Here is a 25,862-nt window from a genome sequence, read left to right on the forward strand (position 1 = left end):
GATGGCGTGCGTTGGCAATTGGAAATGGGCTTATAATGGGCCTCTTGATTCGGCCCGGGATAAAATCCATTAGTGGCCCGCGAAGAGCCCAGCTCTCCATCTCCAACCTCGGATGGAAAGCCCAGGTTGAGTAAACGCAACTCCCTCGCCGCCGCCGCCGCCGCCGCGCCGCCCGTCTCCATTTCGTCAGCTGACGGCCGTCGTCCCCTGCCTCCGCGCGACGCCGTGACTGCGCCGACCCGACCGGTCTCCGCCGATCCCTTCCCTCGCTGCTCCGCCGAGGAACGAAGCTTTGCTGTTCTACCTCGCTGATTCGCGCAGCTGTAGCCTGCAGTGTTCTGCTCGGTCACAGCCACTGGGTAAAGTAATTTCTAATTCACCTCAACCCCCGCACCAATTTTCCTTTTGGGTGTGTGTGGAGTCGAACCCTTCAATTGATTCGTTACGTACTTTGTTGGATTGTTAAGCATTGAGTTCAGAATCTACGTTTAGGTTTCCAAAAGATAGTTCTACATACTCCAGTTTATTTTACAATGCTACAGTTAAGCGTCGAGTTCAGAATGTACGTTTTAAACTCAATGCTCTGCTCACTCGATTACTCCGTGATATTCTGATGAATGTGTGCATCTTTGTTATCTGTAGCAGTGTAGCATAGGCTTCTGTATTCCTCTGCTTGATAGTCCCGTTTTGCAAAGTGGCAGTGCTACATCGTTTCCATGTTTTATCTACTTCATTGAATCGGTAAGAATGGGGTTCAAATTTGATATCAGACCAGAGACCATTCGTTATGCTTTAGTTCTGTATGGTTATTCTGTGGCGTTAGTTTCCAGAAGACCGAATCCTGGCCCTCACTTACTTCCAAATTACTGCAGTGCATCGTTGATCTGAAATGAGAATTGTTGATACACAGGTTTTGGTAGCACTTAGTTATTATGAATTTGATTCCTTACCTGCAAAGCTTAGCTCGTGTTTAAAATGGCTAATGGTATTTCGGCCTTTTCAATGCAGAATTTGAACTGCGGTTTTCTGCTTCTTTATCCCGTGCTCCTGAATACTTGGACCTGCGGTGCGTGCAGACTTTCATTCAGGCACAAATGATGAAACTAAGATTGGCTGAACATGTATCTCCCATTCGCGGAATTCTTCCCTTGATACAACTCAAGGCTATGTCCTCGTTTTCGGCTGGTCATGGGCGCCGACCGAAGAAAAAGCTTTATCACCGCGAGCCTGGCCTCGACAAGGCCATGGACCTCCACAAGAAGCCCGCTCTCCTCCTCCGACTCCGTGAGCTCATCATGGCCCAAAAGTCTGGTTCGCTACTCGTGCGTGACCTTGAAAAGGAGGTTGGCTTCGTCCAAAAGTGGAACTTTGTTGCACTTATCGAGCGCCACCCCAATATCTTCCGTGTCTCTGGTGGAAGTACATCACGGGAGCCCATTGCTGTTACGCTTACCGAGAAAGCCAGAAATATTTCCAGTGAAGAGATCCAAGCACAAGAGCTAATGGAGCCTGTCCTAGTAAGAAATCTGAGGAAGCTGCTAATGATGTCGATGGACTGCCAGATCCCTCTAGAGAAGATCGAGCTCATCCAGTCTGAATTGGGTTTACCAAAGAACTTTAAGAACAAGCTGATTCCTAGTTACCCTGATTTTTTTTCAATCCGTGATGTGAGAGGATTGGACTACCTGTGTTTGGAGAGTTGGGATTCTTCACTAGCAGTCACAGCACGAGAAGAAAAACTGAATTTCGATGGATTCCAGATGGACTACAGAGGCGTTCCTAAAGATGGAAATATACTGGGTCCTTTTGCTTTCAAGGTAAAGTATCCAGCAGGATTTAGGCCCAACCGAAAGTACCTTGAGGAGGTAGTCAGGTGGCAGAAGATGGCATTTCCTTCACCTTATTTGAATGCTAGGGAAGTGGAGCCTGCAACTCCACAGGCCCGGAAGCGATCTGTTGCTGTTTTACATGAGATTTTGAGCTTGACAATGCACAAAAGACTGACATCTGATAAGCTAGAAGTCTTCCATAACGAGTACAGGCTGCCATGCAAGCTACTTCTTTGCTTAGTAAAAAATCATGGTATCTTCTACATCACTAACAAGGGAGCAAGAAGTACTGTCTTCCTCAAGGAGGCCTATGATGACACTGACCTTATTGAGAAGTGTCCTCTGTTGAAATTCCATGATCAGTTTTCATCTTTAATTGGCCGACCATGCTCTGACTCAAATACTGCACTGGCAGTATAAATGGAGTATTGATTTATTGGGAGGCCAAACCACGGTCGGGTTGCTTTGTGCATCCTCTTAGTTGATTGCTAGATGCTCACATGAGCTCATTTGCACGCAACCAGCTATGTAAGTCCTTTGTACAATGGATGTTTCTTGCAGCTTACCTGTTAAAGATAGAATTGTATACACCAACATCCGATCTTCAAATGTAAAGCCCCCTAGGAATCAAATGATGAATCAGCAGGACGAGACATCTGTGTTTGTACGCAAGTCACATGTTCAGTTCCCAGTTCCCATCATTGTGGATTTGGAAATTAGGGGATGCTAGTGGTTAGGTTCTCCAGTCGTGTAGCTTGTAATTCCAAAAAAGAAGTTATAGTATCAGTTCCCCTTGTACTGACATACTTAATGTTGAGTGTGCTTCTCCTACTTAAATGGCTTTATGACTTTTTCTCGTAAATAGTACAGATACTCATTTTTCTGGAACTCTATTGTTCAATTCAGTCACATGTTATTTTGCTTGCAGAAGGATATTTGTTGCTGTTCTGCAAGTTAAAACGTGTCATACTCACACAGTTACACCACTAGATTCTATTGGTAGGTCGGATGGCTTTAATTTTATTACCAGTGCTCGTCATTCCTTGCATGAACTTACTATTGGTATTGGTTTTAGCAAATTAACAATCCCAAATCCCAATCAGTCCTTGTTTTGTTGTTTCTGCATCCAATAACAGGCAGAAAGCACCTGTAAGATGCTCCAGATGCTGTTAATGACCGAATTTCCCTTCATGCTTATCAGATTTGTTTACAGTGCTTATCTATGTTTGGCGTATCCAATTGTGTTCTCATGCTCGTGTCACTAGTGACTTCAATTTTCCACATTGGACTTGCACGGTATCATTATCTTAGTTTTTGATATTTTCTTCAGGATGGTGTATCATTTCCGTCTCGGTCCACTTATTTATTTTTCTTAGGTGTCCTGAGTAGTGAATAAGCAGCAGGACATCCCTACAGGTTGTTTGAGATACTAAGAACGAGACATGATTTCACATGTAATTGTACATCTTCGGTAACTTAATATCTAATTGATCGTCCGTGAGTCGATTATTATAAGCATCTAGAGACATAAACTTACTTCTGGTATATAATATTCTTCATTTTCGTGACAGATTGGCAACATAAGTTACTGACATTTGAAGTAACTTGATGTCTTCCTATATCATTGGTATAGTCTTAACTTTATATACATGAGTATTCAGGATGATTGAAACACAACACTGGTTAGCTTTTCTTTTCCAACATCTTCATGTGTTTCAGATGTCAGATTTCTTGTTTACATGGATTAAAATTGGAGAACGAACATGTCTTTTTGTCCCAGTGTGGTGCATACGAAATTTGATGACTTGTGCTCAAATAGTGAGCATGTCGAAACATGTTCCAAACCATGTCTTTGTACTCTTATTTGATGTTTTTTTTTTTGGATAGTTGGTTTTCTCCATGGTTATTTGGATAGCTCTCTTGATTTTTTTTAATCTCAAAAGTGTGAAATACTGCACCTGCTTAATTCACATGGTGATTATTTTTTTGAAACAATTGATAGTCATCTTAGATAGGTTCAAAATATATACATTACTTCAGTTTCCATGTTCAACAACTACTCATGTTGCATTACCACATTCATCATATGCCCTTTGGGCCACTGACAGAAACAAGTATGATCAGGCATATTCCTTTGCTTCAGAAGAAAATTTTAGTTCTGCTAAGGATAATAGTGTGGTAGCACGTGATTACACCTTACAGCCTGTGCGTTTTGACAGTTACCGCACTTTTTTGCTGCAGATTGCCCCATTTCTGTTAAGCAAGACTTATGCCTGGGACTATGGTCCCCATCCCACATGTTTGTAATCTACAGTGTCAATTGTTCAGCAGACAGAAATCATAGAGTGTGAACTGTAATCCAACATGGCATATCAATTACTGTGCGATCTTTAACCAGCAGGGACAGGTATACAGCAAGCTGAGCATGAATTTATTTTTCTTGTTAGCATTCAGTTCAAATATAGCAATCCAGCAGTCAGGACCAGTCTTTGTAGCATGGGTTTGATGTTGTCAGATTATTTTGCGCATAGTCTCTAGTAATAATAATATTTTTCTGTAATTTGGCTTTGTGTCAATATCGATATGTTTTGCAGTAGTCAAGTACAGAGACATTACAGTGGAGTGCTTTGACGGATTGAGCGAGGGCTGAAAAATGGCATCCTCTAGAATCCTGTAGGTGAAGTGGTTGCTTAGTCTTGAATAATGGCTGGTGAAATTGGGTAAACACTGCTTTGCTGTTGATGCCGGACCGGATTCTACATGTGCAAAGTTTCATTGGTTGTTATGCAAATACCTGCAACAGGCTGCTGATGGGCAGGTTGGACCCATTCCCGACTATCTTGAGTATTTATTTTCCGATTGATGATCCTGTATTGAAGTGGTTGTTCACACAGAAATGTCTTGTTGGGAGATGCATATATACTCACCTGCAGCGATAGACTAAACTCTCGGTGGGATCCTATTGATCGGATGAACATATGCTAAGTAAAGAACAACTGACAAAATTATGCATGGTGTGGACACATGGAGGTGAAATGAGGTCAACTATGATTGTGCTGCTCAATTATAACCCGTGAAAGTGAGGAGCATAAATAGGAGCAGTGACTGGGACCAGATTCTGCATACACTAAGGGAGCACCTATGATGGTGGTCATGAGCCTGGTTAGATGCACTCAAAGCTAGCTAGATTTGGATGGGTGTTAGTGGCTGCTAGTTTAGGATGGCTTACCCAGAAGAGTCACGCAAATACAATGGATGGATGGAGACTGCATGTCCTTTTCTGACCCTATTTGTTTCTCCCTGTAAGCATTTATCTGTCCCTGTGCAGTAGCCTTCCCAAACGATGTTATTTCCACAACTTGCACTGTGAACCTTGCATTGGCCTCTCTTTATTGTTAGCATAGATTATTGGCCACCAACAGCACATGCTTTCATTGCCATTCAGTCACCTTCAGCCTCTGTTGACCCATCCCGATTTCCAATTGATGCATCTTTCTTGTACACAAGTCTGTGCTTGCCTGTCCCTGTCCTTGAGTAGCAGCATTACCTGTTCCATAAACAACTTTTGTGTGTGGCTGGGGCCTGCCTTTCTAAGCTGCCAACTTCCACAAAAACCATGAGTTATCACTGCTTCAAGGACCAGCTTGCTTCCACGGTTTGGTGTCTCTTTCTCCGGACCCTGCCTTGACTTTAGGAAGCTACCATTAATTTTTTTTTTTGAATGTAGCTACCATTATCTTTACCTGTCTTCACTTGGATTCACCTAGTTATCAGTTGATTTCGACCTAAACCTTAGTATTTTATTTGCCGGATTAGGTAGAATTCCAGTTTCTTGCAGCTTATTGATTCAAGTACATCACTGGCCTATTCATTTCTGATGCATGTCTCTGTTGGTTCTTAGCTTTTACATTGAGTTTGTTTTACTCTTTTTAGTACCGGGTATAGTAAGTTTTCTACTACTACATTGGGTCTTTGACTTCAGAAAGCTACCACTATCTTTACTCGTCCTTCACTTCGATTCTCCTTGTTACCACTATGTTTTGACCTAAATCTTATATTATTTGTCGAATTAGGTAGCGTTCCAGTTTCTTGCATCTTATCGATTCATTGATGTCATTGCTCTCTTCATTTCGGATGAATGTCTCTATTGGTTCTTAGCTTATACAGTGGGTGCATTTTACTCTTTCTACTCTTGGTTATAATATGTTTCTGAACTTCAGATAAAGTTTGGCGTTGAGGCGGTCCTGTGAATTGTGCTGTTCGACGTCTTTTTGATGTCGAATGTTGCAATTAGTGTGGCCAGTCAATACCACTCGCGGTGCTGTCATCATCTGCCTGGTGTCTATCCGTTGGGAGGAGAAGGCGGCCCATTTAGGTCATGTAGTACCAATCTATCTTGATGAGTTGGATAAACGAACCAGTGCTTTGCAAGCAAAGAATCCTGATTTGAACATAAGAACCTGCCCGGCCATCACCATCCCTCTGCTCGGACAAACATTTGGGCGAGCATCACGCATTAACTCATGCTGGAGTCCCGTTCCTTCCTGCTCCTGCATAACCTAAACTCTAGTAGTAGCAAGTCATTTTGCTAGTTGTCTGATCTGAAGAAAGTTACGTATGCGTCAATATAACTATCCGTGGAGGTGTAGGGGTCTACGCCATGTTTGATATGGTTGGTTCAGATTTCGCGATCGTGGCGTGTAATGAGAGTGCCTGTCTGCCTGTCGCTCTACGTCCGATTTCCGTGTTGCTGTTTTGTTGGCAATGTCTCACTGATCTTTCTCTATCCTTGTCATGTCACCAGGTAAGGACGTATCGAAGGGAGATTATTCTAGCCCAAGTACTCTAGAAACGATTTTATTCCATGTCAATCAGACAGAGCATGGGCATCTGGACATGGAAATGAACCATTCCGTGTTTACCTCGTCGCCAAGGCGCCAGGTCAATCAATTTTAGGTAAGCACTGGCCATGTTATACTAATTTGTAGCAGTTAAACAATCACATGCATATTTCATTGGTCTTATTAGCAGCCCCTTTCTTCAACTCTAGGCCATATACTTATTTTCTTCTCCGACCACCAACTCTAGGGATAGAAAAAAAATGCAACTAGCATGCATGTTGCCCCATCCATGGATTATGGAACACGAGCTAAGCAAAGTTGTGGCAATGTAACATGGAGTTCCATCTACTAGCATACAGTTGAGCATAGTATACATGCCAACATTTTGTTAAGTCTGACACAGCTCTTCTCTGTTTGCGCGTAGACGCGGAGTACCATCTAATTCTCTTTTTGCCATGGACCTCTCACCTCTTAACTGCTATTTTGCCAACCCGTCCAGTGGTATAGTGGCTTGTGGAAGCTGCATTGCCGCTCTTGTCCTGTACTGGTTGACGAAAGCCACACCACACCTGCATCTTTCTGCCAACAAATATTTCTTGGAGCCATTTGCGTATGTTTTGTTGCCATGCGTTTGGTCTGTCCCTCATATTTCTGCTACCTCTCAATTTCTATTTTCGGTTGCGGTCATCGTGTGAGTGTGACGATGTCTGTTCTCATCGCTCCGGAGAAGAAAAATGAAAGGCGATGGTGGTGGCAAGGAGCCAGAGAGGCGGACTGCTGCTGATGTAGTATGTGGGGATGGGATGGCAGGCCTGCACGGTTGGGCACGGCACTCCGCATGAGCACACCAGCCTATCTATCCACGCACGCACGATGAGTCTCAGCACCTATGTAGGATAATAAAAACAGGTCGTTGTCGTTGCGTTCTCTTCCATCCAAAGAAGAAGTTTGCTCCCTGGGTGTTGCGACCTGGCCGAGAGCGAGGGTGACGCGAACGGTAGGCGGCATCCTTGTGCACCAACTGCCCCCCTCCCCTCTTTCGGCACGCACCACACCCCCTTTGGCTTCTGCGAGGTTGCTACCCGGTAGCACGGCCGCTGCATCGAACCGCACCCTTGGGACACAATGCCTTTTTTATCTGAATCTAGATGCCCCGGCGGCGCGGAACACCTGGCACTGGCGTGCCGTGGGCAGGTGGGGGTTGAGTGGAGACGAAGCACACTATGAGTGTGGACGCCATGGTTGGCCTACAGGGAGAGCCAAAGGACGAGGAAACAACGACTCTGGATTCTGGACTGCTGATTGTTGTGAAGTGTATAAGTGGATTGTACTAGCTGTTTCCATCGGTTCTGACTTTTGGTTGCGTTGGCAAGTGCATGAACCTTGACATGGTGTCAGAGACCAGGGTCTCGAGATCGAGTCCTGTCTTTCGCAATTTATCCTAAAATTGTTGTTGCCTCCCTCTTTGTCCACGTATATGCTCATTGGTTGCGTTGGCTAGTGCATGAACCTTGACACTGATCACAAACTCGGCAACACATACATAATCAAACTGGTCCCCAAGCTGGCTTAACTCACTAGTCAGTAGTCAATATGGATGGTGCATGTAGATGCATCGTGCGACGTGGGGTGCACTTGAGGCTGTTGCTTTGAGTTAAGCCAAAGCATGCGCTGGAAACCTTGACAAACTAGCACCAGCAGCACACTATTCGTTGATCTCCTCTGCTAATCGGTTAGGATCCTGCGGCACCCCGCAGCGCTCCAATCACTTGACCGATCAGAACAATTTGTGGCGGTGACAAGTCCAGTATCATGCATTGAGGAACACGTGGCTGGCATCTCAGTTATGTCCCTGTGCGTGGACGTTGAAGAAGAACGTCAGACACACGATCGCCGGAGAGTGGCCAACGACTCTATTCTCGTCCCTGTTCCCAGCTACAAGTCGTATATGGAGGCCAGGTCAGCTGGATCGGGATGTTGTAAAATATTACCAGCTCCTGTGGTCCTGCCAAAAGGGTCCCAACTTGCTACTGTACTTCATTTTGGTGGAGCCAACCTGAGCATCTGATCTCAGACAGCAACACCGAAAAAGGAGGGAAAAATGGCCGAGGATTGATAGGGATTCTCACCAAATAGGGCGGATCGGATGGAGTAGCAATCATCATCTGTGCCAAAAGGCAAGCTACCTGTCCACCTCTGACTTCACAAGTTGGATTGGACTTCTTTTCAACAAGGTGTGTTTGTGTTTGTGAGTGAGCATGATTTCAGGACAAGAATATGATTTTGTTTGATGCCAGATCGTCGGCCCCTAACGCAGAGTGCATGCACGAGTGCGAATAATAATAGTAATAACAGTTTTATTATTTCAGTGATTCTTCAGCTTTTCGTGTGCTGGAGTGCAGGCAGGAATCCAGTGATCTTCACAACCACTTTGGAGTCGAGTCAGATGACAGATCTGCTACCTCTTTAGTTTATAACCTCCCTTTTTTTCTTCCCCTTTACAAACAATTCCTAGTCTATTAAATTTCCCGCACCCCCACATTTGTGTAATCGTGATGAGATTAGTTATCTTTTCTGGTAGCTAAGGGAAGTGGTGGATGCATGATACGGCTGGGGTGCAGCCAATAATGGAGCCATGGAATTTTGCGAAATTGAGGAAGAGCGACGAGACACTGTCACATTCTCACTTTCGTACTTACGTGTCTGCAATCTATCTACACATGTTGGTGGAGGGATCTGCATGATTTTACCTGCCTTTTAGTTTCTCTCTCTTTACTTTTATACCCACTTTGTTAAATTCCTGTCCTTTTTTGTTCTTTCATTATCCCAAATTCCTAATTCCCTTTCCCATCTCCCATGGCAAAGGCTGAAAAGAAGAAGCGGTTCCCGTTTTATTCTATGTAGGGCCGCACGAAGATGCAGGCAACTAGTATCCCTATAGCTACATCAGACCAGCCGTTCGATCGATGCTGTCGAGTTTGTCACCCCTAGGGTCTTTGCGTTGAAATGATTGATGATAATCTTAAAGCACAAGTTTTTGTTAGCCCTCTTTCAGGTCACTACTTCAGAGTCACAGGGCACTAACAAGTTTTAGCTATAGTGTGGGAAGCAACGCTGGTTACTAGGCACCATATAGATATGCATCTCAGCCATGAAAAATGAAAAAGGTGGATAGGATAAGTGGTGCGCTGTGCTGTGGTTTTTCTCCGTGACCCCGTGCTCTCACAAAGCAGCAGCCCAATCTGCATTTGGCACAACGAGCTAGCGCATTGTTGATATGCTATAATATTTGTGGGATATTTTTTGGCTTTTTCGTAGACACCATGCTTGTACCAATGGTAGCTTGGTAGATCTGAAAAGGCCAATCAGCATAGTATACAGACAGGAGAACAAATCTTTGCCAGCTTTGTTGGGTCTTGTCCCTTGGCTAATTGGCTTCCAGGGAGGAATAATTAAGTTCCGCGTAGTAGTAGTGGTGGTGTAGAAGATATATATATATATGTGGTGCTCTTCTCCATTTGTGTAGAACAAAAGGCTGGATCAAGTGGTCATATCATTAGCTGTACTGCTGTAGCACTGTGTGTGGGAACTAGTAACAATATATATTTCTTTCTTCATGGAGCAAAATTCCTCACATCAACCCCTTTTGTTGTCAAACGATGTTCCATCTCTTTCCTTAGGGCATCTCAAGCGGCCCGACACAAACAGACCGTGGCTGTCCGTTTTGGTCCATGCGGACAGGAGGACACCAAAAACCCAGCTAAGTGGCTCGACGCAAACGGACCGACATGTCCGCGGCAACCCGTTTGCAGCACAAATTTAGGCAGCAAATGAGTCGGCGCAGACATCACGCGGACCGCGCACGTGTCCTCCTGCTGCCGCCCCGTGTCCGCTTCGCTTGCCTGCGCGCGGAGGGGTGGGACGATGTCCACCTCCCTTGTTAGCTTTTATTTTCCGACATCTTCATGTGTTTCAGATGTTAGATTTCTTGTTTGCATGGATTAAAATTGAAGAACAAATAAATCTTTTTGGCTTTGTATGGGCCTAGTAGTGCCCAGTGTGGTGCATGTGAAATTAATGACTTGTGCTCAAATAGTGAGCACGTTGAACCATTGTCCCAAAGCATGTCTTTGTACTGTTATTATTAATTTTGGATAATTAGTTTTCTCCATGTTTTTTTTCTCAGAAGTGTGAAACACTGCACTGCTTAATTCACATGGTGATTTTTTAAAACAATTTATAGTCATCTTAGATAGCTGGAACATATATACATTACTTCAGTTTCCATGTTCATCATATGCCCTTTGGGACACTGACGGAAAGAAGGATGACCACTTGATCAGGCATATTCCTTCGCTTCAGAAGAAAATTTTAGTTCTGCTAAGGATAATACTGTGGTAGCACATGATTACACCATACATTCTGTGCGTTTTGACAGTTACCACACTTTCTTTTTGCTGCAGATAGCCTTAGACTATGCTCCCCATTACCCACATGTTTGTAATCTACAGTGTCAATTGTTCAGCAGACATAATTCATAGAGGGTGAACTGTAATCCAAGATGGCGTATCAATTATTGTGTGATCTTTATCCAGCAGGAACAGGTATACAACAAGCTGATCATGAATTTATTTTTCTTGTTAGCATTCAGTTCAAATATAGCAATCCAGCAGTCAGGACCAGTCTTTGTAACATGGGTTTGATGTTGTCAGATTATTTTTTGCATAGTCTCTAGTAGTAATAATATTTTTGTGTAATTCGGCTTTTTGTCAAAATCAGTACGTTGTGCAGTAGTCAAGTACGGAGACGTTACAGTAGAGTGCTTTGACAGATTGAAGTAGGACTGAATAATGGCATTCTCTTGAATCCTGTAGGTTAAGTGGTTGCTTAGCCTTGAATAATGGCTGGTGAAATTGGGCAAACACTGCTTGCTGTTTATGTCGGACAGGATTCTACAAGTGCAAAGTTTCATTTGTTGATGCCAATACCTGCAACAGGCTGCTGATGGGCTGGTTTGGACCCCTTTCCTACTATCTTGAGTATTTTCTGATTGATAATCCTGCATTGAAGTGGTTGTCCAAATAGAATGTCTTGGTGGGAGATGCATATGTACTCACCTGCAGGGGTGGACTAAGCTCTCGGTGGGATCCAATCAATCAGATGAACATATGCTAAGTAAAGAACGACCGACAAAATTATGCATTGGTGTCGACACATGGAGGTGAAATGAGGCCAACTATGATTGTGCTGCTCAATTATAACCCGTGCAAGTGAGGAGCATAAACGGGATCAGTGACTGGGACCAGATTCTGCATACACTAAGGGAGCACCTATGATGGTGGTCATGACTCATGAGCCTGGTCAGATGCACTCAAAGCTGGCTAGATTGGGATGGGTGTTAGTGGCTGCTAGTTTAGGATGGCTTACCAGAAAATACAACGGATGGATATGGAGACTACAGGCCCTTTTCTGACCCAATTTGTTTTCCCTCTCCCGGTACGCATTTATATGTCCCTGTGCATTGGCTTCTCTTAAATACTTTTGGCTCTATTATTGGCCACCAACAGCTTTCCTTGCCATTCAGTCACCTTCAGTCTCTATTGACCCATCCCGATTTCCAATTGATGCATCTTTCTTGTACACCAGTCTTTGCTTGCCTGTCCCTGTCCTTGAGTAGCATTACCTGTTCCATAAACAACTTTTGTGTGTGGCTGGGGTCTGCCTTTCTAAGTTAGCAACTTCCCCAAAAACCTTGAGTTATCACTGCTTCAAGGACCAGCTTGGTGCCCTTTCTTCAGACCCTGCCTTGACTTTAGGAAGCTACCATTATCTTTACTTGTCTTTCACTTGGATTCTTCTAATTACCACTAGCCTTCGGCCATCACCATCCCCTGGCTGTAGACAAATATTTGGGTGAGGCATCGGCATCATGCATTAATTCATGCTGGAGTCCCGTTCCTTCCTACTCCTGCGTAGCCTTCTCCTACTATAGTAGCAAGTCATTTTTATAGTTGTTTGGTCTCAAGAAAGTGACGCGTGCATAACTATCTGTGGAGGTGTAGGGGTCCATCCGTAGTGGTCTACGCTATGTGCGATTTAGTTGGTTCACCTCTCAATCCTGGCATGTAATGAGGTTGCCTGTATGTCCCTCTTCGTCCGATTTCCGTGCTGCTGTTTTGTTGGCAATGTCTCCCTGACCTTTCTTTATGTACTATATGTGTCATGTCACCAGGTAAGGACGTATCGAACGGAAATTATTCTAGCCTCATACTCTAGAGACGATTTTATTCCATGTCAAACGGACAGAGAGCACGAGCATCTGGACATGGGAGTCGCCAAGGCTCAGGCCGGGTCAATCATTTTAGGCAAGCATTTGAGGTAACTTACGGCCATGTTATATACTATGTACCAGTAGTTAAACAATCACATGCTTATTTTATTGGCCGGGTTCAGTAGCTCCTTTTCTTCAACTCTAGGGCACATATTTAGAATTAGCATGTCCTCCATCGGATTACGGAACGCAATGGATCGAGGAGAGCTAAAGCAAAGTTGTGGCAAGGTAACATGGAGTGCCATCTACTACTCGTAGCACAACAGATGAGACGAGTATAGTACAATACATGCCAACTTTTTCTGCTGTTGCACAAGATGATGACCACCCTAATGCTCCTTTTGCCAACCCATCTGGCTTGTGTGCAAGCTGCATTGCCGCTCTTGTCCGGTGCTGGTCGACGAAAGCCACGCGCGTACGTTTTGGTGCCATGCGTTTGGTCTCTCGTTGTCCATCTTTCTACCACCTCACAAATTTCTTTTTGGGTGGCGGTCATCTTATGAAAATCTTTGTTATCGTCGCTCCGGTCCGGGCAAGAAATATAAAGGAAAAACGAAAGGCGATGATGGCGTGGAGCCATAGAGGCTGGCAGGCCTGCACGGTTGGGCACGGCATCCGCATGAGCACATCTACATATCTCTCTATCCACGCATGATGAGTAGGATACAAACAAGTCGTTTTCGTCGTGTTTTCTTGATTTCTTCCATCCAAAGAAGAAGTTTGTTCCCTGGGTGTTAATGAGAGGGTGACGCGATCGGTGGTCACCAACTGGCCCCCTCTTTCGGGACGCACACCGCATTGAACCACCCCCCATTCCCAGAGGCACGATGTCTCGGCGCGGCCGGGAGCGAACGGCACCGGCGTGTCATATCGCGGTCGTGGGCTGATGCCGCCGGTAGCCTAGGGGCTTTGGGCTACAGAGGGGCTACAGACATAGCAAAGGACAAAGGAACAGCGACTCTGGAGTCTAGACTTCCGATCGCGAGGTCGATCGGCAGCATGCAGGTACCTAATTAACTTGGTCCCCTAGCTGGCTACGGATGGTACAAGCGCACCGATGAGCACATCACGTACATTTTTTTCGATAAAGGATGCTTTCATTACTTTTAAAAGCAATTACATCCAGCCTCTGCATAACCAGGATGCACACAACCGTTTATGTTGTCTCAGGTTTGAAACTGATAAAAACAAAAACTAGACGAGATACATATCAGGATAAAACATATAACGCCTAAGAAGTAGGTGGGGCATCTATCCGTAGACTATGCTGCCACCCATGTTGGGAAAAAGCATCCCTCGCCGTAGCCTCCAACCGTGTACAGACCTCCGTAAACAGGTTTCGGTTCTCCACTCGCTGAAGAGGTAACCACGAACGGAGAATACCTGTACATCTGTAGATGACCTGCAACAAAGAGCAATTTATATCATTAAAAATCTTGTCATTTCTACATAGCCAAAGCGCCCAGATAACTGCTAGCGCCCCCACCCTAAGAAGCAACTTAAACCTTGAATTGACACCATGAAGCCAATTACCAAAGATATTGGCAACACTAGTCGGAGGATACAGGGTAGACGCTACTTGGATGGCTGACCATATAGATCTCGCGAACTGGCACTGGAAGAATAAATGCTTGATTGTTTCGTCCTGATGACAGAAAACACATCGAGTACTCCCATGCCAATTACGCTTAACAAGATTGTCTTTGGTGAGGATTACCCCTCGACGAAGATACCATCCAAAAATTTTAATTTTTAATGGTATCTTCATCTTCCAAATCTTTTTATTATTATCAACTGGTAAATCAGAAAGAAGGATCGCGTTGTAGAAAGATTTCACAGAGAAAGCACCATTGGCAGGAAGGTTCCATCTAAATTCGTCCGGTTCGTCCGATAATTGAATATCCCCGAGCCGTTGAATTAAGGTACTCCATGCCGCAAGTCTTTGTCCAAGTAAAACCCGTCTGAACGTCACATTCGGGGGTGAGGTAGCCATTACGGTAGCAATGGTACCACCTTGACGACGAGCAATCCTATAAAGAGCTGGATACTGTTCACTTAGGGGTGCATTGTCAAGCCAAGCATCTTCCCAGAAACGTATTTGTGCTCCATTTCTGATTGAGAAAGTGCCATGGCGAAAAAATTCATTTTTTTGTCGCCATTAGCCCGAGAATCTCCTGGTTTCCAAACCATTTGGGATAATGTCTTCGAACCGATATACTTTCGCCGAAGGATAGTCTGCCAAGTCCCATCCTCAGTGAGGAGTTTAAACAGCCATTTTCCCAATAGGGCCGAATTCTTGACTGCCAAATCATGAACTCCAAGCCCACCTTGGTCTTTGGGACTACAAACTATACTCCACTTAACCAGTCGATATTTCTTTTTCTCGCTGTCCCCTTGCCAAAAGAATCTGGATCGATAATAATCGAGTTTATGCAGAATTCCTTTTGGTAGGATGAAAAATGATAACATATACAGTACCATATTTGTGAGTACCGAATTAATGAGTACCAATCTTCCACCTAGGGACAGCAACTTGCCTTTCCAACTACTAAGGCGTTTTTGTAGTCTTTCTTCCACTAATTTCCATTCCGCGATTGTAAGTCTCCGATAATGAATCGGAATACCCAAATAACGAAACGGAAATTGGCCTTGCCCACAACCAAACAACTCTGTGTACAGAGTCATATCATTTTGGGCATCACCGAAACAGAACAATTCACTTTTATGGAAATTGATTTTCAATCTTGCCAATTGCACATCACGTACATGCATCGATCGCTTGACTTGGGGTGCAGATTGCTTCGAGTTAAGCCACCGGAAACATGGCGGACTAGTGTTAGCAGCACAACGTACTATTGGTTCATCTCCCCTGCTAATCGTTCAGGATCCTGCACAGTACACCACTAACCAAACCAATCACTTGACGGACCACAAGGCATCTCAGTTAGACAGTTACATCCCTGTGCGCGCGTGAGGTGGGCTGCAGACGCACGATCGCCGGATAGAGCTGCTATCGAACCCATGCGCTAGCTAACTTAACAAAAAAATAAAATCTAGACCGATAGACATGGCCAGGCAACCCATTCTTACGGTGGCAAGGATTCCATTCTCGTCCCTGTTCCATCGCAGCTAAATGTCTTCTATGGAGGGCAGCTCAGCTCGGGATATGTCGTAAAACATTACTAGCTAGCTCTAGAGTGATTCTGGCCAAAAGGGTCCCAACTTGCTGCTTCATTTTGGTGGAGCCAACCGAAGCATCTGATCTCAGACAGACAACACCACGGAAAAAAAAGGAGGGAAAAAGATGGCCGAGGATCGATGGTGATTCTCACTAAATAGGGCGGATCGGATGGATCAGTAGAGGTCATCATATGCGCCAAAAGGCAAACTAGCCGTCCACCTCACAAGTTGGATCAGACCTCTTTTTCTAGGAAGTGTTTCTGTTTGTGTGCGAGTGTGATCAGGACAAGAATATGGTTTAGCTTGATGCCAGATAGTCCTAGACGTGGGGACTGGGGAGCATGCACGAGCGTGAATAATAATATTACTGAGTATCATTATTATTTGCGTGATTCTTCGACTTTCCGCAAGCTAGAGTGCAGGAGTCCGGTGATCTCCACAACCACTTCTGGAGCCCGAGTCAGATCTGCTAGCTGCCTCTCTTTAGTTTATAACCTCCCCTTTCTCCTCCCTTTGGTAAACATTTCATAGTCTTATTAAACTTTCATGCATCCCCCATTAGGGTTTATCGTGATGATATGAGCTCTTCTTTTTGGCAGCTAATTAAGCGAAGTGGGCGATGAGCCGATGATACGGTTGGGGTTAGGGGTGGGCATATTAACCGAGGACCGAACTATGGAACCGGAAAACCTGAGACCGAACCGAATAGACCTGAACTGAATATATCGGTGGCTAGATCGGTTCTCATTTTCTAGGAACCGATATCAATTCGGGAAGTTCGCTCATTGTTCCTTCCTACTCCTGCACAGCCCCTACTCTAGTAGTAGCAAGTCATTTTTATACTTGTATGATCTGAAGAAAGTGATCTGTGCGTCGATATGACTATCCGTGGAGGTGTAGGGGGTCTACGCATTGTGTGATATGGTTGGTTCAGATTTCGCAAGGGTGGCATGTAACGAGGGTGCCTGTCTGTCGTCTGTCCCTCTGCGCCCGATTTCTCTCTTGCCGTTTTGTTGGCAATGTCTCATTGATCTATCTGTGTAAACTATGTTCACGTCACCAGGTAAGGACGTTTCCAAGGTAGATTATTCTGGCCCCATTCTCTAGAAACGAACGATTTTATTCCATGTCAATCAGACAGAGCAAGATCGTGTGGACATGGAGGTGAACCATTCCGTGTTTACCTCATCGCCAAGGCACATGCCGGGTCAATCAGTCTAGGTAAGCATTTGAGGTAGCTTCTATGGCTGTCATGTTATACATGGCTCCAAAAGTGGTTGTGGGGATCACCGGATTCCTGCACTCCAGCTTGTGCGACATACATTGCCGCTCCTGTCCCGCGCTGGTCGACGAAAGCCGCACTGATCTACATATATTTCTGCCCGCAAATATTTCTCAGAGCCATTCGCGTACGTATGTCTTGTTGGCATGCATTTGTTCTTTCCCTGTCTATCTTTCTACTACCTCACACGTTGTTTTCTGGGGTGGCGGTCGTCTCTGATGAAGATGTCTGTCCTCATCGCTCTGGAGAAGAAAAACGAAAGGCGATGGTGGCATGGAGCCAGAGAGGGGGACTGCTGCTGATGTAGTACGTGTGAATGGGATTTTGCAGGCCTGCACGGTTGGGCACGGCATACGCATGAGCACATCTGCCTATCTATCCAGGCATGCACGATGCGTCACAACACATATCCTATGCGGGAAAGTACGATCCAAACGAGTCATTTTCGTCGTGTTTTCTCCAAAGAACTTTGTTCCCTTACCCGGGAGTGTGACGCGAACGGTAGGCGGCATCCTGGCGAACCTAACTGCACCCTCCCCTCTTTCCGCAGGCACTGCCTCCCCATTTGGCTTCTGCGTTGTGCGGGCAGCACCGGTGTATCGCGGGCAGGTGGGGGTTGTGGCGAGGCGACGCACACGCACGCTGTGTGGGTGGGCGTTCTGCGTCATGTGCGGATGCCGTGGGTGGCCTACGAGGTACAGGCTATAGCGAAAGATGAAGAAACATCGACACTGGACTGCCGATCGAGAGTTCGGCAGCACCCCGAGCTGGCTTAACTCACTACGGATGGTTCAAGCCAAGCACATCATGTACATGGATCGCGCGATGTGGAGTGCACTACTCGACCGAGTCCACTGCTTAGGGTGTGTTTGGTAGCCTGTGTCACTAGAGAAAGACTTTCCCACCTCAGATATGCTGATCTCACACGAGCTGACCTGAGATTTACCACTTGTTTGGCAGCTCGGGTGTGCCCGCCCATGCTGAGCAAGGATGTTGTTTGGTGTGCCAAGCTGAGCTCAACCCAGCCACCGTTTTACAGAAATTATCCAATTTGCAAAGAGGTCCAAAATTTTACAGAAAGAACCTTGGATAGAAAGATAAAAAGCAATCAGGTCCCAGGCTCCCAGCTGGTCGGTGGTTGATGGCCCTGGCGAGGCACTGGGCGGCGGCCGACGAGGCGCTGGGCGGCGGCGAGAGGAGCCTACGCCGACGAGAGGAGCCGCCGCCAGAAGCCTGAGCTCCTCCCGCTTTGCGTGCGGCGAGGCCGAGCTGCACCTCCTGCTCGGTTACTCCGCCGGCGAGGCGCTGGGTGGCGGCCGACGAGGCGTTGGGCGGCGGCCGACGAGGCGCTGGGCGACGGCGTGAGGAGCCTACGCCGTCTTGAGGAGCCGCCGCCAGAAGCCCGAGATCCTCCTGCTCCGCGCGCGGCAAGGCCGAGCTGCGCCTCCTGCTCGGTTGCTCCGCCGGCGAGGCGCTAGGCGGCGGACCAGAGGGCACGGGCGCGAGCTCCTGCTCGGCCGGCGGGAGAGGATAAGGGCGGGAGGAGGGCCGGAGCGGGAGCTTCCCATCGGCGGCAGAGGAGGGCTGGAGCGAGAGGACGTTGGGGGGGAAATGAGGAGAGATAGAGGTGGGGGTGGAGGGCTGGGGGGGCGCGCGGGGCCTGCTACAGTGGTATGCGGGATGAGCTCAGCTTGGGCGGGTTTGAGCTTCGCAACTCAGCCTGGCTGAGAGACCTTTTTCGTATTGAGTGGGCATTGCTGAGATGAACCGAGCCGGTCTAACAAACAACAAATAGCTAGTTGAGCTAGGCTGAGGTGGAAATATCTGAGGTCGGCCGGGCTACCAAACACACCCTTAGAGTTAAGCCAAAGCATGCACTTGTAAATTTGACAAACTAGTGCTAGTAGCACAGTTTGTTGATTAATGATTTCCCCTATCGGTTAGTACTTTTTCGATAAAGGGAATATGTTAATATGAAGAGATACCAATTACACCCAGCCTCTGCAACAACGCACCACCCTAATGGAAATACGGATGCACATAGCTAGAAAAAGGAAAAGAAAACTAGTACTTCACTGGGATATACCGTAAAACATTACTAGCTCTGGATGGACGTATCATGTTCATGTGCTCCTGCCCAAAAGGGTCCCAACTTGCTATTTCATTTTCGTGGACCCAACGGAGGCATCTGATCTCGGAGAGCAACTCGGAAAAAATATGGCCGGCAAGGGACGGTGATCGATGGCGATTCTCACCGGATTGGGCGGGTCGAACGGAGCAGTACAGTCATCATATGTGCCAAATTAAAGGCTAGCTAGCCGTCCACCTCACAAGTTGGATCGGCCTTCTTTTTATAGGAGGTGTTTGTGTTTGTGAGTGAGTGTGATCAGGACAATAATATGATATAGTTTGAAGCCAGATCAAGCCTAGACGTGGGAAGCATGCACGAGCGTAAATGATATGATAATACGAGTATTATTATTTGAGTGATTCTTTGGCTTTTTCGCGAGCTGGAGTGCAGGCAGGAATCCAGTGATCTCCACAACCACTTTGGAAACCGAGTCAGACCTGCTAGCTGCCTCTCTTTAGTTTATAACCCCCCTTTCCAAACATTTCCTAGTCTTGTGAAACTTTCCTGCATCCCCCGTTGGGGCTATCGTGATGAGATTAGCTCTCTTTTTTGGTATAGCTAATTAAGCGGAGTGGGCGATGATACGGTTGGGGTGCAATACGTCAATGGGATCAATAATGGAGCCATGGAATTTTGCGAGATTGAGGAGGAGCGACCGGACCCGTCGCATTCTCACTTTTGCGCATACGTGTCTGCCATCTATCTGCACATGTTGGGGGAGGGATCTGCGTGATTTTACCCACCTTTTAGTTTCGGTCTCTTTATATACCACAGCCTTTGATAAATTCCCCTCCTTTTCTGTTCTTTCGTTATCTCAATTCCCTGTCCCATCTCCCATGTCAAAGGCTCAAAAGAAGAAGCGATTCCCGTTTTGTTCTACGCAGGGGACGCACGAAGATGCAGGCAGCTAGTGTCTCTTTCTATGTTCGATAATAAACTAGTAGTACCCCATGTAGCTACATCAGACCAGCCGGTCGATCGATGTTGTTGAGTATGGCCCTAGCTAGGGTCTTCGCGTCGAAATGATTGGTGATAATCTTAAAGCACGAGTTTTTGTTGGCCTTCTTTCAGGTCACTACTTCAGACAACGGCGAGTCCAGGAATTATTTACAGGGGAGGCTGAAAGTTGAAGACGACTAACTAAACGACTACTTCTGGTAGAAAATAAGCCAATATATAAGACACAAAATTAATTAAGACAAAATACCACAAATTTTCAGGTTAAAAGCATACAAATCACACACTAATACATCCAGTACTAGAGAAGCAACAACAAAAGGACAAAGTGAACTCTCTAATGAAACTAGTAAACAGACATGTACCTCTAAGAAATCACATTATACTCGCGCGGTAGATGTCCTCTACGATCCCTCAATTTCTGAAACTGTATAATGATGTGATCATCATGAATGCTTCTGAATATCTCTTTCTCACAGTAGCACACCATTAAATCATTTAGCCATTCATCGGACACCTTATTGCGCAAATCTGTTTTAATAATCTTCATTGCTTAAAATATGCGTTCAACTGATGCAGTTGCCACAGGAAGAATGAGAGCCAACTCAATGAGACGATACACCAATGGGAAATATGTGTGTTTTGTTGTTTGAACCATCAACTGAGCAAGTGTGTACAGATTTTGACATCCATTAAATTCTTCACTTCTCCTAATGTTCATAAGAAATCTTGGGAGGTCAACTCTTAGCAACAACCTGTCCGCTTCTGTGAAGTCCTCAACATAAATTTCAGCAAGCCGAATAAGTTTGTCAACATTAAACTTTGAGAAGTTGTTTGCTGGACTAAGACAGGCCATACAATCAAGTAACTCGGTGGAAACTTCATTGAATCGATGATTCATTTCAGCGAGAGTTGCATCAATGGCAACATTGAATATGCTAACCTTGTAATAGTGGAGTCCAGTCTTCGTGTTCTTGGTGGTGCGAACAGTTTGACCCAAAGATCCAACATGATCATCCATATTTGGCACTTCAATCTCATGGGTCTCACAAAAGCTCTTGGCTTGGCTGAATAAAGAATCCAACCCATTGCCCCTCATCCCTTGCAAACTTTCTTTCACATCCAAGACCAAACGCATGGCTTCAACAATATTTTGATTCTTCCTTTGCAAAGCTAGTGAGAGCTGATTTGTGGTGTTTAACATGTTTATTACACTAGTAGGAAAACCCTTATAGGCAAAAGCTTAGTTCTGTGGCGCACCACAAAATATGCGCCACAGAAACTTTTTTTGTGGCGCACCAGGCAAGGTGCGCCACAAAAATAGCTTAATTTTGTGGCGCACCAAAGAACCCTGCGCCACAAAAACTTGGTGGGCCCCACCAGCTGACACCCCCAATCATTGGTTTTACTATTTCTATGGCGCATGTACCGCAGTGCGCCACAAAAATAAGATATTCTGTGGCGCACGGCCACGGTGCGCCACAAAAATAAGCTATTCTGTGGCGCACAGCCACGGTGCGCCACAAAAATAAGCTATTCTGTGGCGCAGTTTGGCTCGTGCGCCACAGAAATAAGGTATTCTGTGGCGCATTTGTTCAGGTGCGCCACAGAATTAGCGAACCAGATCTACAAAAGTGAGCCAACCTCCCACCTACCACACTACACAAGTCATTCTTCTTCCTCCATCTAGCTCGTCCCCCCCTTCTCTCTCATACCATTTTGACTCTACTTTTCATTTGCTTGGGTATTTATTGCACTTACTTTGGTTGATACTTAATTGGAGTTGAGGAGAAGGCTCTCCATACTCTCTCCTCCTCTCGAACTCATCGATCGCGGTCTCGTCTCGGTATCGAATCTAGAAGGTGAGTAGTTGGAGGAGACATACATATGCTTGGAGGAGACATGCATATGCTTGTTGATCTTGTGTGGCCGTCGTGTGTATGGATGCTTGTTGCAGGTGAAGCGCTTGTGTGTGTCGGTGTGGTGCATGGATGTTTGCCGAAATGTTGATTCATTTCCGTTTCGGCAAGTTTTGCACTACCCATATGTCCTACTTTGAGGAGAGGTCATGCCGAATTTTTCCGCTCCATGTAATACCTTGAGGAGAGGTACGGCCCATGCATGTGTGTGCATTTGGTGCGGTTCTAATTTCTGTTCTATGTATACCATTTGCAGGCAAGCATGGTCCTCTCGATGAGTTCCGCTCGAATCTCTAGATACAAGATAGACGCGAAGGAGGACATGATTCGGAACAATAGGCGCCAGATAAGATGTCCGTGTCGATCATGCAAACTCGAGCGCTGGATCAACCACGATTCCGGACAAGCTGGAGGAGCACCCGCCGAGGCGCGGTTTCATGCAAGACAACCAGGCGCGGCCGGCCCCATCAAATGGTGCGCATGAAGACCATGTCGAGCGAGATGACTATCATCATGAAGAAGACTATCATCATGCCGACGGGGACTATCATCATGAAGAAGAAGTCGGCGGAGAAGATCATCATGAAGAAGAAGATGCCGGCGGAGAACATCATCATGATGAAGAAGAAGATTCCGGCGCGACCCCGCTAATTTCGGCCTTGCGGGACTCTCATGTTCAAGATCTTCTCCTCCAGGAGACGAGCAACGATAGAGTTGCGGCTAGAGAGAGAGCCAAGCTGTCGCAAATGGAGAAAGACGGGATGACTCCGATCTTTCCTGGGTGTCGTCCGCAGGATACGCGCTTGCATGTAACGCTTGATTACTGCAGATGAAGACGCAGAACAAGTGGACCGATTCCAGCTTCAAAGAAGAACTTAAAATTACGGCACGATCGTCTCCCGGAGGGGAACACATTGCCAAGTAGTACCGAGGAGGCCAAGAAAGTCGTGTGTCCCCTTGACCTACCGCACGAAAAATACCACGCCTGCATTAATGATTGTGTGATTTATAGGTGCGAGTACAAGGACAGAACCACATGTCCGGTGTGTGGCCACGGACGGTACAAGGTTGGGAACAAGAAGGTACCTCGAAAGGTGGTATGGTACTTTCCTATCACTCCCCGTCTGCGCAGCGGTATTTCATGGACCCTAAGGAAGCAAAGCTCATGCAATGGCACGCGGAAAGGCGAAGCCCGAAGAAGATCCGGAGATGGGCTATATCTTGACACACCCTTCGACGCTGAACAGTGGCAAACATTGGACATCGCCTTCCCTAGGTTCGGGGCGACGCAAGGAACATCAGGCTGGGTATGAGCACCGATGGACTCAATCCGTTCGGCAACCAGCGGAGCACGCATAGCCCCGGGCCTGTGTTTGTATGGCCTTACAACCTACCCCCGTGGCTGTGCACCCAGCAAAGGTACATACACTGAGTATTCTCATTCAGGGGCCGAAACAACCAGGCGTCGACATGCATTTGTATCTCGGGCTGCTGAAAGAGGAGTTAGACACGTTGTGGAAGACGCCACCCGTACGTGGGACGCCTACACTAGAACTTATTTCGATATGAGAGCGCGTTGATCACGACGGTCACGGACTATCCTGGTTACGCATATGTATACGCCAGGTGGGCCACGGATTCAACGGCTGTGTGAAGTGCATGGACGATACCCCGCATCTACAACTACCAAGGGATCCGGGTCCTCGAAAACCGTCTACCAGGTGCTCGAAGGTGGCTTCGCTTGGATCACCCGTGGAGAAAACGCGGTGATATGTTCAATGGTAAAGATGAGCCCGATGGACCCCCACGCCCGAGGAGCGGCGCGAAATCGATGATCTTACGAAAAATTGGAAGGAGTGCCCAGCGCCGGAAAGAAGCGGCCGAAGCGAGCCGCTGCTCGGTGTATGGAAAGCGAGTCTGTTTTCCACGACTTGGAGTGCGGAAGGTCCTCCACACGCCCCACAGCCTCGATGTCATGCACATTACGAATAACGTTACCGAGAGTCTGCTTGGCACTCTTTGCAACTCAGAAAAGTCCAAGGATGGACCGAAAGCAAGATACGATCTTAAACATTTTGGCATCAGGAAAGATCTTCAAGCCCCGATATCGACGATGATGATGATGATGATCGGACGGAAGGGACTCAACGTCTCCGTAAAGGGCTAAGAAGAACGCGGTGCAGCTTCCCGCTGCAGCTTCACAACGAGTCCGGAGGAGCTCGAGCAGTTTTTCAGTGCCTCCTAGGAGTGAAAGTTCCTCACGGTTACTCGGGGAATATAGCGAGATATCTGGACGTAGCGAAGAAGAGGTTCACCGGGATGAAGTCTCACGATTGCCACGTGCTAATGACGCAGATACTTCCGTTGCGATCCGAGGCATAATGGACGAGCACGTCCGTGATACGCTGTTTGGCCTATGCAACTTTTTTGACGTTATCACCAGGAAGTCGATCGGCGTGAGGCAGCTCAAGATGCTACAGGATGAGATCGTGGTGATACTATGTGAGCTCGAGATTTACTTCCCGCCCGCATTCTGTGATATATGCGTCCATCTCCTTCTCCATGTCGTTGAAGACATCAAGCAGCTCGGCCCAACGTTCCTCAACAACATGATGCCTTTCGAAAGGCGTAACGGTGTCATGAAAGGATACGTTCGCAATAGGGCCCGTCCAGACGCAAGCATGGCCAAGGGGTTTCTAACCTACGAGTGCATCTCCTTCTCGCGAATTATCTAAGCACCGAGGACGACGAGGATCATGTTGGTCTACCCCCGGGACACACCTCGGGAGGCTCGGCCGGAGTCGGTCACCGCGAGGGCTACCGCTCAGTCCATGTCGGCATTGAAAATCGACGCGACGACTTTGACAGGGCTCACCGGGTCGCGCTACAACACTTAAAACTGATCGAACCTTTCGTGCAAGAGCACAAAAGCATGGTCGAGCAGAATTACATCGATATGGGCCGGCCGAGGAAGATGGGAGACGTAACCAAAGAGCACAACTCCAGCTTCACGCGTTGGTTCAAGCAAACACAACTGCTTGAAGCACGAGAGAAATACGCCTTCTACCGAAGATGAAAAACTCATATACACCTTATCACAGGGACCCGCGCATAACGTAAGGACCTATCAGGTACGACATCAACGATTCTGATTCTACACCGAGGAGAAGGACAGAAATAGTGAAAATCAAAACTCAGGAGTAACTATGCTGTCATACGCCGATGACGAGACTAATGTCAATGAAAGATTTTTTGGAAGGATCGAGGAGATATGGGAGCTCAATTACTGTGGAGAGACGGTGCCAATGTTTCGTGTGAGATGGGCCAAGAAGGTCGAAAAAGAAGGCCGATATTTCACAACCATGGTTATACCCGATGCAAAATCGAAGAAC

General features: G+C 46.5%; 1 protein-coding gene across 5 annotated transcripts; it reads left to right on the forward strand.

Moving 5' to 3' along the window:
- The first annotated feature begins 137 nt into the window (after nucleotides 1-137).
- Nucleotides 138-13,350, forward strand: LOC127293535 (protein WHAT'S THIS FACTOR 1 homolog, chloroplastic-like). Of its 5 annotated transcripts, XR_007845904.2 has the most exons (10): nucleotides 138-359; nucleotides 1,009-2,357; nucleotides 2,758-3,511; nucleotides 4,071-4,236; nucleotides 4,424-4,647; nucleotides 6,634-6,785; nucleotides 11,134-11,274; nucleotides 11,545-12,166; nucleotides 12,903-13,048; nucleotides 13,147-13,350. XR_007845904.2 is itself a non-coding variant. In XM_051323176.2 (2 exons), exon 2 carries the CDS (start codon nucleotides 1,095-1,097, stop codon nucleotides 2,247-2,249), a length of 1,155 nt encoding a protein of 384 aa, XP_051179136.1. In that variant the 5' UTR covers nucleotides 138-364; nucleotides 1,009-1,094; the 3' UTR covers nucleotides 2,250-2,691. The 5 variants fall into 5 exon arrangements, 2 of the variants coding, with proteins under 2 accessions (XP_051179136.1, XP_051179135.1); XR_007845903.2 differs by having other exon boundaries at nucleotides 12,903-13,350; XR_007845905.2 differs by lacking the exons at nucleotides 6,634-6,785; nucleotides 11,134-11,274; nucleotides 11,545-12,166; nucleotides 12,903-13,048; nucleotides 13,147-13,350 and adding an exon at nucleotides 4,724-5,264.
- The last annotated feature ends 12,512 nt before the right edge of the window (nucleotides 13,351-25,862 follow it).

Source organism: Lolium perenne, chromosome 4 (assembly GCF_019359855.2).
Source record: "Lolium perenne isolate Kyuss_39 chromosome 4, Kyuss_2.0, whole genome shotgun sequence".
Classification (NCBI taxonomy): Eukaryota; Viridiplantae; Streptophyta; class Magnoliopsida; order Poales; family Poaceae; genus Lolium; species Lolium perenne.

Excerpts from the sequence above, each read along its gene's own strand:
- LOC127293535 (XM_051323176.2), top strand. The coding sequence starts at position 1,095 with ATGATGAAACTAAGATTGGCTGAACATGTATCTCCCATTCGCGGAATT.